Source organism: Eupeodes corollae, chromosome 1, assembly GCF_945859685.1.
Source record: "Eupeodes corollae chromosome 1, idEupCoro1.1, whole genome shotgun sequence".
Lineage (NCBI taxonomy): Eukaryota > Metazoa > Arthropoda > Insecta > Diptera > Syrphidae > Eupeodes > Eupeodes corollae.
Window position 1 is genome coordinate 118,545,471 of NC_079147.1, and position 18,982 is coordinate 118,564,452.

Consider the following 18,982-nt stretch of genomic DNA (forward strand, 5'->3'; position numbering starts at 1 on the left):
AATAATAATAATAATAATAATAATAATAATAATAATAATAATAATAATAATAATAATAATAATAATAATAATAATAATAATAATAATAATAATAATAATAATAATAATAATAATAATAATAATAATAATAATAATAATAATAATAATAATAATAATAATAATAATAATAATAATAATAATAATAATAATATAATAATAATAATAATAATAATAATAATAATAATAATAATAATAATAATAATAATAATAATAATAATAATAATAATAATAATAATAATAATAATAATAATAATAATAATAATAATAATAATAATAATAATAATAATAATAATAATAATAATAATAATAAAAATAATAATAATAATAATAATAATAATAAAAAATAAATATGATAAATAATAATAATAGTAATAATAATAATAATAATAATAATAATAATAATAATAATAATAATAATAATAATAATAATAATAATAATAATAATAATAATAATAATAATAATAATAATAATAATAATAATAATAATAATAATAATAATAATAATAATAATAATAATAATAATAATAATAATAATAATAATAATAATAATAATAATAATAATAATAATAATAATAATAATAATAATAATAATAATAATAATAATAATAATAGTATTAATAATAATAATAATAATAATAATAATAATAATAATAATAATAATAATAATAATAATAATAATAATAATAATAATAATAATAATAATAATAATAATAATAATAATAATAATAATAATAATAATAGTGATAGTGATATTAATTATAATTATAAAAGCAAAAATAATAATAATAACAATAATAATAGTAGTAACAATATTAATAATGATAATAATAAACAGTCACATTTATCTGTTAGCTCCAAACTATTCTAACAGATAGTGACAGCTGTTTAGCCAAACTTCTGAACTTTACTTTCTTAATGTGTTACATAAAAAAATAGTGGAATAGCTGCAGTGTTGCGGAAGAGTTCAGTTATAATTTGGGATGAGAGCATAATGGCTCACAAATATGCACTCGAAGAATTGTATAGAACTATGCAAGATTTAAATGTCAATGATAAACTTTTCGGTGGTGATCTCTTTCTTTTGTCTGCTGATTTCCGCCAGCCCTTACCCATTAAACCTCGCTCTACTTTCGCGAATGATGTATGTTTAAAACAATATATTATAAGACAAAGTGTTAAACACACGATTGACCATAAACATGCGCGTACGATTGCAAAATGATCCATAAGGAAAAATATTTTCCGAATAATTACTAGATATTGGAAACGATAAGCAACCATTTTAACCTTAAAGTGTAAAGGAAAAGTGGTCCTGTAGCCACGAATTCCAATGATAAATTCAGATCATCATACTATCATACCCTTCAAAAGTTTACAGTTTCGTTTAGCTTTATCCATGTCTTTAAATAAATCTCAAGGCCAAACAATGTCCATATGTGGTTAAGATTTGGAAAAGGCATGTTTTTCTCATAGGCAGCTATATGTTGGATGTTCACGTGAAGTAAAAGTTTTGAACCTATTTGTGTAAGAAAGATAGGTTAACCAAAAATATTGTAGACCTAAATTAAATTGAAATACAAATTATTTATAATTCAAAAAAATAAATATTTTTGATAGAAGATTTTAAACTATCCTATCCTCTTACTACCTCATTTAAAGGTTTACCTGTCACATGCTGCTTACTAAAAAACCATTTAATACACTCACTTGTAACAAACTTAAAAAAAAAAAACAATAATATATTTTAAATTTAATTCTTTTGTTCGTAAATAATTATTTTATTGTAATAAGGTGTCATGAAGTTTGGTATGTTTTTTATAGGTAAATGGAATATATGTTAAAAAGCATGGTGGTAAATATGTCAGATGTTCTTCCACTGTTTTTCCTAAATAGTTTACAACAATGTAAAATGACAAAAAACTTTTGTTACAGCAATGCGTGACCGTTTCAGCTAGTACTAAATACAAATTTTGTTTGTTAAGAACTTGATAACAAAATGCTTATTGACCCTTATACAATAAAAATAATTTTGTTTGCTACATGATAACAAATATCACTCAATTTCTTATCATTGATATCTTTCGTATCGTCTTCGTATTCTGTAAGCTCCCTCTGTTACCAACACAATCAATGTGTGGTTAGCGACACCCACCTGCTGATTTTTTGTTCTGTATTGAGTTGAAGATGAACTGTAGCACAAACTTCGTTATTAGCAAGGGACTTACTCTCGTTTGCCCGGCAATTATGGCATTCGTCATTGAACCACATGAAACCGCTGTTCAAAGATCGCCGTGATGTTAAAATGTATCTTGTAAAATTGCTGGAAACCAGCTAACACTTCCTTCACTTTTTCTCTCGGATCTTCCAAAGATGGCATCTTCTGGATTTATCTATGCTGTTTTAGTACGTCTTTGTTCTCTTCAGTTCTTTGCAGATTTAGTAACGGAAGGTCTTTATCATTCTTTTTCCTGAATATATTGTTGATTTGAGGGAACATACTCGGGTCGCTGGAATTAACTGACCAGATCTTTTCACATTTGGTTCCAGTACTTGTTAATTGATAACCTGTAGTTATTCTAAATCAAAAGATTGATATTTTTTGTATTGCCGACTTCAGTGTCCTCATCTCCAACTCGTTCGGGTCTGTGAATCGTCTGTACACGTTTTTGAGTGTTGTCAGTAGGCCAACTTTTGTGTCTATGCAGTGCGTCTAGAGCCACGTTTCTGTATGCGTCTGGTTGGTCCCGTTGCGTCCATCTTTTGTAAATGTTGTTTTTGTGTTGTTCTTTCGCCAAAGTGTTGGTGAAATTAGGTAAGAGTATAGTATCGAGTTGCGTTACATAACAGTAGCCAGTCTGCAGTGATCACTATCGTACTCGATTGTCTGTAAGCTGTTTCGAGTGTGGTTACCCACTTTGTCTCAAATTGTCAGTCTGCTGTAGTAAAGGAAAAGATAAAAGACACTTCTTGGATACGACGGTTTTTCAGTAGCCAGCATCAGCCCTTTTGCATTGCTCCATTATCTGACTTTTCAGTAGAGTTATTTGTCCTTGAATGCTGAACAATAAGGCTACAATGTCAGACTACACTTTTAGTGCCTTAGGCACGGGGCTTTTGGTGCAGCCGTTGGTGGAGCTTCTCTCGTTCTCAAATTCCATGGCCGCATTTGGTAGGAAAATTTTTGATCTATGAATTGTTGTATAGGAGCCTTTCGAACTGTTCGACTTACTTCAGCTTTTTGACCAGCCTGTCTTCGTGTCATTATTTTGACCTTAGGTCAGCCCCTATATTAAGCAGGGTGCACTTGAGCTTGGCTAAATTCTGAACACACTCATTCCCCAGCTTGCATTCTCCCTGATGTTTCAGAGGACTTCACGCAGCACATGTGCATATTGCAGTTTCCTCCGGCATGGACGAAGCTTTATTATTTTGTACATTCAATGTTTTCCAGCGTAAAGATTAATAGTCAAGGCATGAAATTTCCCTGAGACTCTCAATCTTACTTGGGGTGATAATGTTACGAGAAACAATGATGGCATATAACTGTTTTCTGAGCTTCAAATTAGTAAAAAGCTTTTCCCCAATAAACTCGAGATCATCACTGGCTTTTTGACGGAGACTGCCTCCGGTTCCCTGCAGGAACGTATGCCCTTCAATAGGCCCATGTGCATTTTTAACTTCGAGGCGTGAAAAAGAAGAACGTAGCCGTGCCTTTTTTATGACATGTTTAACTAGTTTGTAATTATAAAATAATTAATTTAAAATCTTAATAGCAAAATTGCCATTAGTGTCCGAGTGCTTCTGGGACTCGACACCTCCACTGGGCTACCGAAAACTTGAATATTCCGTATCGCAATGCCTACCATTGCAGCTATAAAACCTTACAAATACCACTTGCTTGAGTTACAACTTACCTTTTGGAAATATGTTTTTACACCATTGAAGTCAAAGATCGACTGTCTCCGAAAAGTTAAATCAAACTGGCACACTAAAACTTTACAAATGTCCTTACAAGTTGAATTATAATTTAAGGTTTGGAAGTCAAAGTACAACTGATTTCTACGAAATAACCATTAAGCCACGAGTAATAGTTTTCAATTATATATATCGTCGCCCGAGAATTGGTTTGTTCCATACGCCATTGGCACTTTTTCGAGAAAAACGCATTTAAAGGTTCGCGTACTTAGTACTCCGAAACTGTGCGATAGGATTTTATTTTTATTTTTTTAAATTGAAGATAGTCTTATTAAGACTTCACGTACCAATTTTCAAAGTGTTTTGAGTTACCGTTAACAAGATACGTTAATCAGCACAAAAGACTACTTTTTTAGCTTGTATCCCACCTCATACATTTTGAAAATGATTTTTTTTTTTCATACACGTGGAACACACAAAAATGAATATTTCACAAACCAATTCTCATAAATATATATTGTGAAAGGCAAGAAAGCATGTTGTTTTCAATAAAGTCTTTATTAAAAAAACAAAATAAAAAAATTAATATTTTTCTTTAAAAATAAACAAAAAAACAAACAAAAATTAAAGCAGTTCTACTGCTATAACACAGTTTTCATTTACAGTACAATATTCTTATTAATTCATTACTTAAAAAGATAGTACATTGTAAATACATTAATTTGGTAAAAACAAAATAAAAAAGCAGTTCTACTGCTATCACTTTTTTAGTTTCTAAATATTAAGCAATGTTTTAAGATATGGCTTATCAATTTCAGGTAAAAACGGTCTTTAAGGTCTTTTTTCTTTTCTTTTGAGATCGGTGTTTTAAAGGTTTGTGTTATTTTGAACAAAGCAAATTTTTCGGTGTTGGTAGTGAACCCTTGGTGGCTGTCTTAAATAAACTTACAGTTTTGTACTCTTTTTCTTTCGCCGAGTTTTTAAATTTTATTTCAAAAACGACATTTTTTTCATAAAGCAATATTTTTACTTTGGAAAAAGGTATCTTGCTGAAGTCCATTTTGTTAGCCAAAATGGAATACGCCAAAATCGTCAGGAAGCATTTGAATAATCTTAAGTTCAACTTTGTCTGTGTTCATGCTTGCTAAAAGCTTGACTAGGTGCAGTTGAGTATCGATGTCAAGGTTTTTCAAATACTTATCGATTGCCGAATGAATGCAATCCACCTCCTGAATTAAGGAATGTCCCGGCTCGGAATATCTCTGGACAATCATCTCTACACCACTTCACACAACATTTTAATTGCGGTGGAATTGATTTTGTTCCTATTCTGCGGAACACATGAATCACTCGATAGTATGATGGATTTTAAGGTAGGGTATACTTCGATAAGCCTTTCCAAAATTATTATTAATGCACTTGCAATGTCATTTCCTGAGCGACCACTATGAGCTTCTGTCCAAACTACGCAATAAGTTAATCTTTTTATACCAGGGATAGCAACTACTGCTGTTGCAGTAAGATTGAACATATTAAGCTAACTCTTTTAGTAAAATTCAGATGCGATTCATACAATTATCTTGGGATATCTACACAATTGTAATGGATATGGCACAAACCAATACTAAAATTTTGTTTGCGATCATTGTCCCATAAACATAGCATTTCTTATACACAAGTGCACGTAGGACAAACCAATTCTCAACATTCTTAGTATTTTTTCTATCCCTTCTCACCGTAATATGCACGTGGAACAAAACAATTCTGACAAAAAACTTGACAAAAATTATATGGAAAAAATGTCCCAAACGCCAAAAAATGGTTTATGGCACAAAACAATTCTCGAAAATGTTGATTTTGGTGGATATGGAACAAAATTGATGTTGGATATCTCGGGATTGAAAAGACTTGGCGCAAATCTGATCACAGATTTAGAAAGAGTATACAAAATTACCATAGAATCCGTTCCTAACTCAAAACCGCCAAAAGTGGCGTATGGAACAAACCAATTCTCGGGCGAACATATTAATAGAATTGTTTTAGATACCTATGTACGTATCTTAGTATATTTTTCTGTCAGTTGCTCAGTGTACCATTGAAATTTTAAGGTCTGTAAAAGTAATATTATTTTCTTGTATTTCTTCTTGAGTTCTTTTCTGTTTCACTTTTTAAAATGATTGTTTTAATTATATATAATGCCTTTTTTTCTATGTAAACATGATCTGCAAGTTCTATTTAAGTTGCACAATTTGTTTCTAATAATCGAATGTTTCTTATATACATAAAATCAAAATTACATTATTTGTATAGGTTTCTTGTACATGAACTAGCTTTACATTGAACAAAAAAAAATGTGTGTCCTGAGATTAATTTTATGTTTCAGTGCTTTTCTCTTTTTTGTAATATGTTTTGCGCGCACTCAAGGGGATAGAAACACCCATATAATGATTGAACACAGTGCGAGCAATTAAGAAGGAAGGATAGGATTAGAAAGGACATATCGATGCACATTGGTTTTGAATGTCTCCACATTGTAATGAGTGGTAAATTTTGACTCTAGTAAAGCATTCCACATTCGTGTAGTGTGAATAATGAAAGAATCACTGTACTTAACAGTGCGTCTAAAATTGGACTCAAGGGTAAATTGATGAGTGGTTATTGCGGTTGAATTCTTTGAGAGGAGGAACGCAACTGGCTATTTCATTAGAGCATTTGTTGTGGAAGTAGCGGTGATACAATGATAGACATGAATCCTTGTGAAGGTGCTTGAGAAATACAAAAGTTTCAGTTAGACAACAGTCACCTACCATTTTTAGAGATCTCTTTTGAATTCTGTCCAAGAGACTTAAGTGGGTTATATGTATTTTTGTCGATGTCAAATATATGATCACTGAACAGCAAGTGGTTTGTGATGCACATACCAAGGATTGCAAGCTGTTCAATCTCCTTGATGTAAGCATCACTAATGAATAATGGTATTGGAGGAGGGTAACGTTTTAGCGACTGTAGACAGCATTGAGTTTTCGAAGAATTAAATTCTGTACGGTTTTTGATTCCTCATTACACAATCCTGTCAATATTAATGAGCTTATCCTACGCTTAGTAGTTAGTAGTTTAAAACCGAAGAATAACTATGAAAATCTAAAAGCGGATAGAAAAGCTAAGCATACTATCATCAGCGAAACAATTAAGAGGGTTAAAAGTTTCAGACAAAAGATCATTAAAATATGTATATAAGGAAGCGTGTCAGAGACCGAAGGGAGCCTTGGTTCTCACCCGATTTTGTTTCGGATATCAGATTTGAAGTCGAAGAGATTCATCAATACCAAATATACGTAAATTCGATAAGAGACCTTAATGATAAATTCGATGAAGAGCAATAATTTTATTTTCTTAAAAATTTTGTAAAGATTTGTTTCGTTGTTCGGTGAGATAAGCCATGATATCAACAGTGGATCTATTGTAACAAGCCATACTGCCGGTCATTAGGAAGCTTTCTTTCTTCAAGATATTTCTTAAGCTGAACATGAATTAGCTTTTCCATGGCCTTGGAAAGAAGGGATGTAGGTTAGTTAGAGCTGGAGGAGGATTTTTTTTTGGGGACATTGACTATAGTACTCTTAGTTTTTCATATATGTTTTCAGACTTACATCCCTCTTCTTCGGATGTGGAACTGCAACGACAAAATATGATAAGCTCATAAAATTCCGACCTATAGCATTGTGCAATGTGGAATAAAAAACCACGTGGAATTTAATGCTTCGAAAACCCAATGCTGTCTTGTATCTTTAAAGCGAGATATACCCCCTTTGCCATTATCCATGAATGGCACTTGCATCAATGAGACTGAACATCTCATATTCTCGCTATGTATGTCACCAACCATCTCTTGTTTAACGATCACATACGCGATGTCACCAAAAATTCCGCAAGGTGTTTGGGTTCCCTTAGGCGTTGGAAGAAATATTTCACCCCTTCTGATCTGGCTGTTATCTACAAGATTTATATATTTCCAAAGCTTAAGTATAACTCCCATAAATGGGTTGGTGCTCATGCAACTTATTTAAGCCTCTTGGATAGTATTGAACGTAGAGCATGTAAATTGATAGGTGATAACATCATCATAATGTTCATTTACTTCGCTTGAACATAGTCGTAGGGTTTCTTGTCTGACCCTTTTTTAACGTTATTTTAACGGTTTATGCCCTAATGGAATATCCAGCTGCATTCCTCCCCACGTTATGTACGTTACAGGCCTTAGTAGATTATTTAAACATATTCCGGTTTTCTTGAGTGGTGTTGGCTTTGTATATTTGATCCTAATAACCTCTTTACAGCTCGAATCAAACCATGAGTTTTCTTTGGGTTTGATATATTTTACCCTATTCGGGATAAAATATCTCATTCTACAAAGAATTGTTTTGTTTGTTATCATATCTGCGCTAGAATCCACGTCGCGTGAGAAACATAGTGACCAGTTAAAGTTACTGAAAAAGACAACTTTAAGTGGTGTTTTTTGGCATGAAAAATTAGCAGATATGACAAAATGGTCTGATGATCCTAGAAGCGATAATATACTGATCGCATTTTTATTAGGACTAGAAACAAGTCAAGAGTTTTGGCGGATTGATGGTCAACATCAGGAATCCGAGTTTGAGTGTTGTCTGACCAGAACAGCGCAGCAATGAAGAATTGTGTACTTTGAAATTGCCCGTAACAACGATCTCACTGCTATTCCTTGCATGTTTTTGGCGTTTGTCTTTCCTTTTCTTCGTATTTTTTTGCATTTGCTTCACTTCGTGTTTGTGTTGAGTAGAGCTAATACCTCAATATGGGACACGAAACTTTATTCAAGTGGACGATAGGTATACCCACGATTGCCACTTGAAAAAAGTTTGAGTAGAAATGTGAAAATAAACCTGACCACTTGTATTACCTTCAAATGCCCAACATAATTAAAAAATTTGTAAACACAGATTAATAAATTCATCACATTTTGTTTCCATACTATGCAGATGAAATTTATTTTTTAATAAGGTACAAATAAACTCACAAAATCACTAACAAACTTAATTTTAATAGATCAACTCAAATAAAAATGACGAAATTTAAAAACAAAGCGTTGTAACATGAGATCACAAAACATAAGTTTTTACAATAATTTTATGAAAAGTTATCGGGTTCGATTTTGAAAATTTTGATGGCTTATGTAATTCGTAGATAATTCTCTTCTATTCCCTAAGTCCAATTCAGATAAAGGTTTTATTTTTAATAAAGTTATTATTGAAAAAAATAAAATCCCCTGACATAAAAAACCTACAACTTATCCGTTATTTCCCGAAAAATTTAAAGTATTTGCTACTGGTTCCAATAATAGCTTACATTTTTGATAAAGTCTCAAAGGATCGCCTAATAATCCATGTTGAGGAAGTTAAAATATACCCTTTTGAGCAATTCCGTTTCAGAACAGTTCACTCCTCTTATCAGCGAATGCTTAGAATAGAACAGCATGTTAAAAACAGCCTAATGCACACAATCGACTAGTTTAGTTTTGTTACAAATAGAAATCAAGTAATCAACTAACACAGAAAAAAAGTTTACTGTCAAAAAAAAACTGCATTGACAGCCATTGCAAATACCTTGGTGTCGCATTCAATAAAAACTTACTTTTGAAAAAAAGTATATCTATCACAATGCACAAAATAAATCTTTTAGTTAAAATACTATTCATAGTAAAACTTCATTTTATAAACTGTATTTTAAGCGGATCTAACGAATGGTGTTCCAGTCAGGGGCGATTCCTCGTTGTAAGCAGGTTTAGCGGCGCTAAACTAAGAATTTTAAAAGAAATCTTTTGTTGTAATATGCTTTTTTTGGTAATTGATTTACTTAAAAACTTAACAATTGACCATTATGTTCGAAAACTTGCAATAAAATTGACTTTTCTACAAATAATTTTCATTTCATGCAATACTTTGGGCACCGCAAACGTTTGCGCTATCAAATTTCAAACATTCTACACAAACAGATATAAACAAGGGTAAGGACAAAATACAGGCGCTAACGGCTAACCGGCGAAGTATAAAGGTACACTTTAAAAACACAAAAAAGGGAGGAAGACCGAGCGACCAAGAGTGTGATGTCTTCTCTATTCGTATTTATTATCGAATGGAAGAAAGAACAAGAATGAAAATGAAAGTGAGTAGTATAAACTAGAGGGTACTAGGTAACCAGTATCACCGGGGTTCTGTCTGATCTATGCTAAATACCGGTATTATTTTGGGGTTCTAGACCATGATTAACAAAACTTCGAACGCATTAACGTAAAATTCAATAATAATAATAACATTTTATTATTTAAAAAAATAGTTAGTATTGCTGGTAGGGGGCTTACATCAAACCCCTCTTTATAAGCTTTTATTTTTAAAGAATACAGCAGGTAGGCCACTGCCACAAGATCAGTTTTATATTTTATTTTCAAGTTCTATTCGATAATGACCACAAGCTAGTGTATTTATAATATTGGTACATATAAGGGCATTTCCACAGTATTTTTAACTTTCATGTTACCGCAGTATATAAAGCCTTAGAAATGAAATTGGCACTTTCTAAGTGGATAGATTTTCGTATCATGACTTATTTCAATTATGTAACCTACTTGTGACTTGATTGGATTAATATATTTAATTAAAATTAATAAAAAATAGGCTTAAATATTTCAAATGTCAACCGTACCAGATGCAAATTTTTAAGTTTTATAAACAAAAAACATTTCAACGACCTTTGAAACAACTTAACATCATTAATTAATAATTATTTATAATATACACTGATAGAAAAACCTCGAAAGAAAGGTGTGCTACCATTTAAAAAGTAGTACAAAGCAATTAAATTAGAGTACCTCCGTTTTTACAAATATTAAAATCTGATCTTTTTCTCTATATAACTTTCTCAGCGATCGATTCTGGTAGTATTTTATAGGCACTGTTCTCTATCAATCAATAAATCAATTAAAATTTAATCGGATCATGTGCCTTTATTTAAAAATAAATAATGACATTTTAAAGTTTAAAATTGAAAACGTGATTGATATAAAATATGTGATTTTTTTAGCGGCACACCTATCGATAAGATCTTACAGCTAAATAAATGATTGTGAATGATAATTTAACGAATAATCAATAGTAAAAAAAAGCTGTTGATCTAAATTTTGAAACTTAAAAGTTTGTACGAGAGTACAAAATCAAAATTTATTATGAAATGAGGGTTTTTCATTTAATGCTTTTCATTGATCTAACGTACCGGATATTACGTGACGGATATTCAAAATGAATCACGCAAGTATTTTCTTGTTATTTAGATGATAAACAATTAAGAAAATGTTTGTTTATAGATGTGCCTCAAAATAAAAAAAAAAAAATTCAATTGTTGAAAATGAAAGATTCTGTGGATATGCCTATAAATCATTTGTCATCAGAACAACTTAAGCTTAATTTGTAAGTTAGTGTTTAGATCTAAAACTCAACATTTTATTATAGAAGTTTTGTTTGTGCAGCATACAGTCTCTGTAATTTTTTTTTTAGAATTGCTGATTTAACACCCTTAACCTTTTTTATTAGTGCAGCATCTTCTATGTCTATACTATACATTTTAGCTCTTAATCCTATAAACTCCTTCATTATCCTACCATTATTTTCATCCTTCATAAATCCTATTATTTTCAATACCGTAGCGGTTTTGGGGTGGATAGTCTGATGTATCAAATTGATCTATTATATCATTTCTTATATTATTGTAAAAATCATCTGTTCTTGTTTTATAAATAAATGAATCGGTATCCATATAGGCCAGATGTAGGTTGTCAGTAAATTTACGAGGTAGGTTTCATGTATGCATAATGAAAGTCGTACATCTATACTTTGAAATCTCCAAAACGCAAAAACCTAAGTATACATGCTTATTATATACCCTGTGAATTCGTTTTAACTGAATAGCAGCCCTGGTTTACGAAAATTCTTATATGCTATGAAAATAAGGTTTAGCTATAAGATCGCGACTACCGAGATGGGTACCTTTGCTTTCTATTGAATCGACAATTCGAACATTTTTTCGTTTGTCTACATTTTCCATAGTTTTTCCGAATACAGCATTATTGCAAAGTTTACGCTGATCCTTTTCAAACTTAGTGGTGGCTTTTTTTCTTAGTTCATCGCTTAAATCAATATATTTTTTCAATTTTCTTAAGCACCAAACCATTATCAAGGCATTGAATTAATTTTTTACCAGACAATGAAATGTTTGAAGGACAGAATTGAAGATCATTGTGATTATCATGTGTTGGAGAATTAAACCTTGTATTTTAAATGTAAACTTTGGCAACCCAACTGCGAAAGCTTTCATTACTATTGTCAATTCCTTTAGTTTTTTCTTTCTCATTACTTTTAACTAGTGCTTTCTTTTACTTGAATAAAATTGTACTTATCGAACAGACGTGTCTTTTTTCCACTCCGATTTAACCCTGATATTTAACATAGGTTATGGGCCCAGTCCTCCAAAGCGTGGTTTAAGTTTTTGATTAATTTTTGGTCTATTTGTTGTGAAAAGTATTAATACATATTTTTGTAGGATGAGTTCCTTAACACAGATAGAGAAATTGAGTACTGACAATTATGCAACCTGGTCGGTGCAGATGAAAAGTCTGCTTATTACTTTGGACTATTGGACTGTTATTGAGGTTAAGTGTCCGGACGATGCTGCCGAGAAGTTGAAGTGGGAAGCTGTCGATAAGAAAGCCCTAGCATATTTAACTCTATGCGTAAAACCATCAGAACTTATTCATATTAAGCATTGTAAAAATACCAAAGAAGCTTGGTTGCTTCTTAGCAAATTGTACAATGCAGATGGACCAGCACGAAAAGTTAATTTGTTCAAGAAATTGGTACGCTTTAAAATTGGGTCTAGGGAAAATTTCGCAAGTCAAATTAATAATTTTTGCACAATTATTGATAACCTACATGAGATCAATGTTAAGGTATCAGAAGATCTCCTTTGCATCTTGCTCTTGTGTGGTCTGCCTGATGATATGGAAAGTTTCGTAGTAGCGATAGAAAGCAGGGATAATTTGCCTACATTCGAGCAATTGAAGGTTAAGGTGCTGGAGGAAGATCGGAGACGTTGTGAAAAAACTGAGCCAAATAGTGAAAGTGTTCTAGCAGCTAAGGTTCAGAGGATGAAGAAGGCCGATTCGGAAAGGTCAAGTGGCGAGCGACAATCTCTCGATAATGGAATGCACACAAGATCGCGAAATATGAAAAAGGTAAAATGTTATGCCTGTGGCAAGAGAGGGCATTTTCAATCACAATGCTATTCGAAAAAGAAAGAATCCGTAGCAGCAGTCTTAAGTCTGTCTACGTCATCAGCAAAACTCGATAACCAAACCGTTTGGATTCTGGATAGCGGTGCTTCATCTCATATGACAAATGATGAAAAACAGTTCTCTTCGATGGTTCGATCTAATCAAACTGTTGTTTTACCGTCTGGAGAATGTGTTATTGCAAAAGGTACCGGTGATATAAAAGTACGATCACGTTTTTGTGACATTATTTTACGCGATGTTTTGTTTGTTCCCAGCCTACATGGTAATTTTCTCTCAGTAAGTAAAATAATTGAAAACGGGAATACTGTAGAATTTAATGAAAAAGAAACAGTTGTGAAAACTAAAGCTAATATTCCCATTCTTAATGCAAAAATTGATAATGGTATTTTTTATGTAAGGTTCCTAAGAAATACTACCGAGTGTGTTAATGGTGCTTCAATTAAGATCGATAAACAGTTTGAATTATGGCACTCCAGGTTTGGCCATCTAAACAATAATGATTTGTGTATGTTGTCAAATAAAGACATGGTACGTGGACTGAAGGTCAAAATGCCTCCAAATTTCAGTTGCAGTACATGTGCGATGTGCAAGATTAATAGAAAGCCATTTCCTAGTTACAAAGAAATTTTCACCAAAAATGTTCTAGAGGTAGTGCATACTGATATATGCGGGCCGATGAAGGTGTCTTCGCAAGGTGGATCTCGTTATTTTATAACGTTTATCGATGATTTTTCCCGGTACACAGTTACTCGTTTCATTAAACACAAATCAGAAGCTTTCGAAATGTTTCGACAGTTCATGAATATTAGCGAAAAACAAACTGGGCGCAAAATAAAGTGTGTGAGAAGCGACAATGGACGCGAGTACATTAACTCACAATTTGAGAATTTATTCAAAGAACATGGAATCGTCCACCAAAATACAGTGAGTTATACCCCGCAGCAGAATGGTATTGCCGAAAGGGCCAACAGAACCCTGGTAGAGATGGCGCGGTGTATGCTTCTTAATTCCAGGTCATGTCAAAGTCTTTGGTCCGAAGCACTTAACACAGCCACATACATAAGGAACAGATGTCCAACAAAATCCCTGTTATCAAAGACCCCGTATGAGTGCTGGTTTGGTAGGAAACCATCGGTTTCTCACTTCAAGATTTTCGGCTGTGAAGCTGTGTCTTTAAACCACCAGAGGACAAGGTCGAAGTTTGAACCAAAAGGTACAAGTCTTGTTTTTGTTGGTTATGCCGATTTAACGAAAGCCTACAGGCTTTACAATAAGCAAAGCAAATCTATTGTTATTGCGAGAGATGTCATATTTTTCGAGAATGGTGAACAAAATGTTGTTGGCGAAGAGTTGGATGTCCATGATGATGAAAGGTACAACATATTAGTTTATCCAGCAGAGGATGAAACAGTGAGAAAAGATAATCTCACTAAGAAGTCTGGAGTAGTTGGTCATGCGACTGAGTGCGAAGTTACTGAAGCTATAGAGGAAAATCATCTTCCAATTTCCTCCGATGATAATAGTTTTTCAGAAGATGATCAAGTTGTTGTAGGCAAACGGAAAAGAGGCAGGCCAAGGATTATACGAACTGGCAACGCTGGACGCCCGAGAAAAAAGTATATCACTGACAATTTGGAGCTCTTGAACGCGGTGACTGTGACTCCATCCAATGTTTATGATGCCATGAAATCAGAAGATAGTATCAAATGGAAACATGCTATGCAGGCGGAGTATGATTCGTTACTTAAAAATAACACCTGGGAATTGGTAGATCGGCCGGTTAATAAGAATATAATTGGATCGAGATGGATTTTTTCAACAAAATTTAATCCAGATGGCACGGTAGAAAAATTAAAGGCACGACTAGTTGCGCAAGGATGCTCTCAAGTTTACGGCGAAGATTTTTACGAAACTTACTCTCCTGTGGCAAGGCATGCATCAACACGCCTTTTATTGGCACTATCGGCTAAGCACAAGCTGCTGGTCAACCACATTGACGTCGTATCAGCTTATTTGAACGGGGAGCTAGAAGAAGAGGTTTTTATGGAACAGCTCCAAATGTTCGTGAGTGAGGAATATCCAAATAAGGTCTGCAGATTACAGAAGTCTCTATATGGGCTCAAGCAGGCTGGGAGATATTGGAATGAAAAAATCAATTCCCTTTTGAATGACATAGGTTTTCGAAGATGCGAAACAGACAATTGTATTTATTTCATGAATCACCAAAATGAAATCAACATAATATCTATTTACGTCGATGATTTGTTAATAGCCTGTTCTCAAGAAGCCACTATGAAAAATATAATTGAAAAATTGTCATCCCAAGTTGAAGCTGTTGATCGTGGGCCTATTAAATACTATTTAGGTTTGGAGATTCAGCGAAATGGTCTTCGAGGCGAATTTAAAATACATCAACAGAGGTATACCTTAGAGTTGCTGAAGAAATGGGGAATGCTGGATTGTAAGGGTGCTGCAACACCATCTGTAGAAGGTTCCATACTAGAAAAATGTGAAGATGAACATTGTGCAGGCTCTAATATCAAGGAGTTCCAATCGTTACTTGGAGGTCTTACATATTTAGCAACAATGTCGAGACCTGACATCATGCACATTGTGTCCAGATTAGCTCAGTACCATAGTCATCCACACCAAGAACAATTTGTGGCTGCAAAACGGGTTCTAAGATACCTCAAACTTAAACCCAAAGGTATGTTAACTTATGCTCCCAATAATGAAAATCTTGTTTGCTTCACAGATGCAGACTGGGGATCAAACCCAGTAGATAGAAAGTCCTTGAGTGGTTTTGCTCTGTTCTTTTGTGGCTGCCTTATTGCTTGGGAATCGAAAAAACAACCCATTGTTTCCTTAAGCACGATGGAGCTGAATATATTGCGATGTGTCAAGGGGTTAAGGAAGTTGCTTTTCATCGTAGTCTATTGAAAGAAATTGGCTTCAACGATTATGCTGACAAAGCTTCTACAGTGATGTGCGACAATCAAGGAGCTCAGTTTGCAGTAAAGAATCCAATTGTTCATAAACGAAGTAAGCATATCGACATTCGTTTTCATTACATCAGAGAAAAGTATATGTCTGGCGAAATTGATATCAAGTATGTACCATCATCAGAGAATGCTGCCGATATATTTACAAAAATTTTGTCATTGAAAAAACATGAACTTGCTTGTACGATGTTAAAGATTACGTTCTTGTAAAACTAATGCTATATCTTTACGTTATTTGCTTAATGAATTAAGATTGAATTCTATTTTTTTTATTTTTGTTTTGTATAATTATATAATTACTCTGAATACAAATTGATCATTTTGTATCGCACTTGGGTTGAGGCGGAGTTTGTTGGAGAATTAAACCTTGTATTTTAAATGTAAACTTTGGCAACCCAACTGCGAAAGCTTTCATTACTATTGTCAATTCCTTTAGTTTTTTCTTTCTCATTACTTTTAACTAGTGCTTTCTTTTACTTGAATAAAATTGTACTTATCGAACAGACGTGTCTTTTTTCCACTCCGATTTAACCCTGATATTTAACATCATGTATTTCTAGGCGATACTCGAGATCCACTTCTAAAACATAACCAATGTTTATATTTAAAATTATACAGCCTTTAATCTCATTTAAATTCAACCCATTTGAAGTCTGTATGTGGGGGGTAATCAGACATGGCCCAAACATATAGGTTATTAGCATCCAAGTACATTAAATAATCAGATGGTTTACTTGAATCATAATCAACCATACATTTATTATTTGCTTTACAATTTCTCAAGCTACATTCTGTTAAACCTCCTCTTATGCCCTTAGCGAAAAAGTTATATGTACATGTTAATGTCTGTCAAAAGTTCAAGCTTAACACCTGTCACCTGTTTCTTTCAATATAGCATCCCACGAAAAACCTGACAATGCATTATAGTCACAGGGTTCTGGACCATAAATTGTTCTAGAATCAAATCCAAATTTTTAAAAAATGTCTGATAAAATTATGACGTCTGTAATTAAATAGTGTTCAAGATATTCTCTTAAATTACTACATTTAAGATTTGACCTAATTTTCTCAGCATGATTAAAATAATCTTGGTTACAATCCTCTTCAATCAAAGAATTTCTAAATGCTTCTGTTGGAGGAAGCTCCGTCTAAATTAATTTTTTTATAGAATCTAAATAATCACAGCATAAAACACCCTTACGATTCATAAGTTGAATAGATTCATCATCTTTGAAAAATGTTGATAAAATTTAAAAAAACAATTTTTTTCGTCAAAAGTTCTTGCTATCTTATCTATACTTGAAGGTAAAAATCTAAATGAGTCTAAGAACATACATCTAGAAACTGGCTCTGCTCACTATTTATTAATAGTTTTGTTGAAACGGATATATAGGTATTTCTCTTTGTTGAGACTAATAATATTGATAAACCCTTTGTTATTACCCAGCTCTTTTATAAATAAATGAGAATCATAACCGATCAAATTATGGAACATTTTTTTAATGAATTTAGGTATCTTATAGTTTGAGTTACAATTTGAATGTGCTGATCCTCTGAATTTACTAGTCAAGTGATCATCATCTCGTTCCTTTACGTCGCCCCATGCTGCCTTCTTACAAATATGACATCCTGTTGCCTGCTGAAATTTGATTTCATCCTGGAGTGTCATGTTAATTTTCATCTTCTTACTCAAATGATGTCGATGAATATGTTTGGAGTCTTCAATCAAGTTCGTCACAAAAACTCGTGCACAGTCTTCACCTACAGTAAAAAAAAAGAGCTGATATAACTGCCCATTTGAAACAAAGAGGAATATACATATATCCATATCAGCAAAACTATTAATAAATAGTGAGCAGAGAGAGGTTCTAGAATTACGGTTCTTAGACTCATTTAGATTTTTACCTTCAAGTATAGATAAGATAGCAAAAACTCTTGACGAAAAAAATGTTGTTTTAATTTTATCAATATTTTTCAAAAATGATAAATCTATTCAACTTATGACTCGTATGCTATAATTATTTAGATTCTATAAAAAAATTAAGTAAGACGGAGCTTCCTCCAATAGAAGCATTTAGAAATTCTTTGGTTGAAGAGGATTGTAACCAAGATAATTATAATCATGCTGAGAAAATTTGGTCACATTTTAAATGTAGTAATTTAAGAGAATATCTTGAACACTATTAAATTACAGACATCTTAATTTTATCAGACATTTTTTAAAAATTTGGAATTGATTCTAGAACAATTTATGGTCTAAAACCCTGTGAGTCCTGTGACTATTATGCATTGCCAAGTTTTTCGTGGGATGCTATGTTGAAAGAAACAGGTGTTAACTTTTGAACTTTTGACAGACATTAACATGTACATATAACTTTTTCGTTAAGGGCATAAGAAGAGGTTTAACAGAATGTAGCTTGCGAAATTGTAAAGCAAATAATAAATGTATGGTTGATTATCATTCAAGTAAACTATCTGATTATCTATTGTACTTGGATGCTAATAACCTATACGGTTGGGCCATATCTGATTACCTCCCGTATTCAGACTTTAAATTTAGATGAAATTAAAGGCTGTATAATTTTAAATATAAACATTGGTTATGTTTTAGAAGTGAATCTCGAGTATCCCCTAGAAATACATGATAATC

The 18,982-nt window shown here is 32.5% G+C and overlaps 1 protein-coding gene across 1 annotated transcript in view; it reads right to left on the minus strand.

Annotated features, from left to right (window-relative positions):
• LOC129943173 (GATA zinc finger domain-containing protein 14-like) overlaps positions 1-3,301 on the minus strand; it is a 5,910-nt gene extending 2,609 nt beyond the window's left edge. Inside the window, exons 1-2 of the mRNA XM_056052443.1 lie at positions 3,269-3,301; positions 1,705-1,756 (exon numbers count right to left, since the gene is read on the minus strand). Coding sequence (XP_055908418.1) covers positions 1,705-1,756; positions 3,269-3,301 — 85 coding nt within the window. The remainder of the gene's footprint in view (positions 1-1,704; positions 1,757-3,268) is intronic.
• Between the last annotated feature and the right edge of the window lie 15,681 nt (positions 3,302-18,982).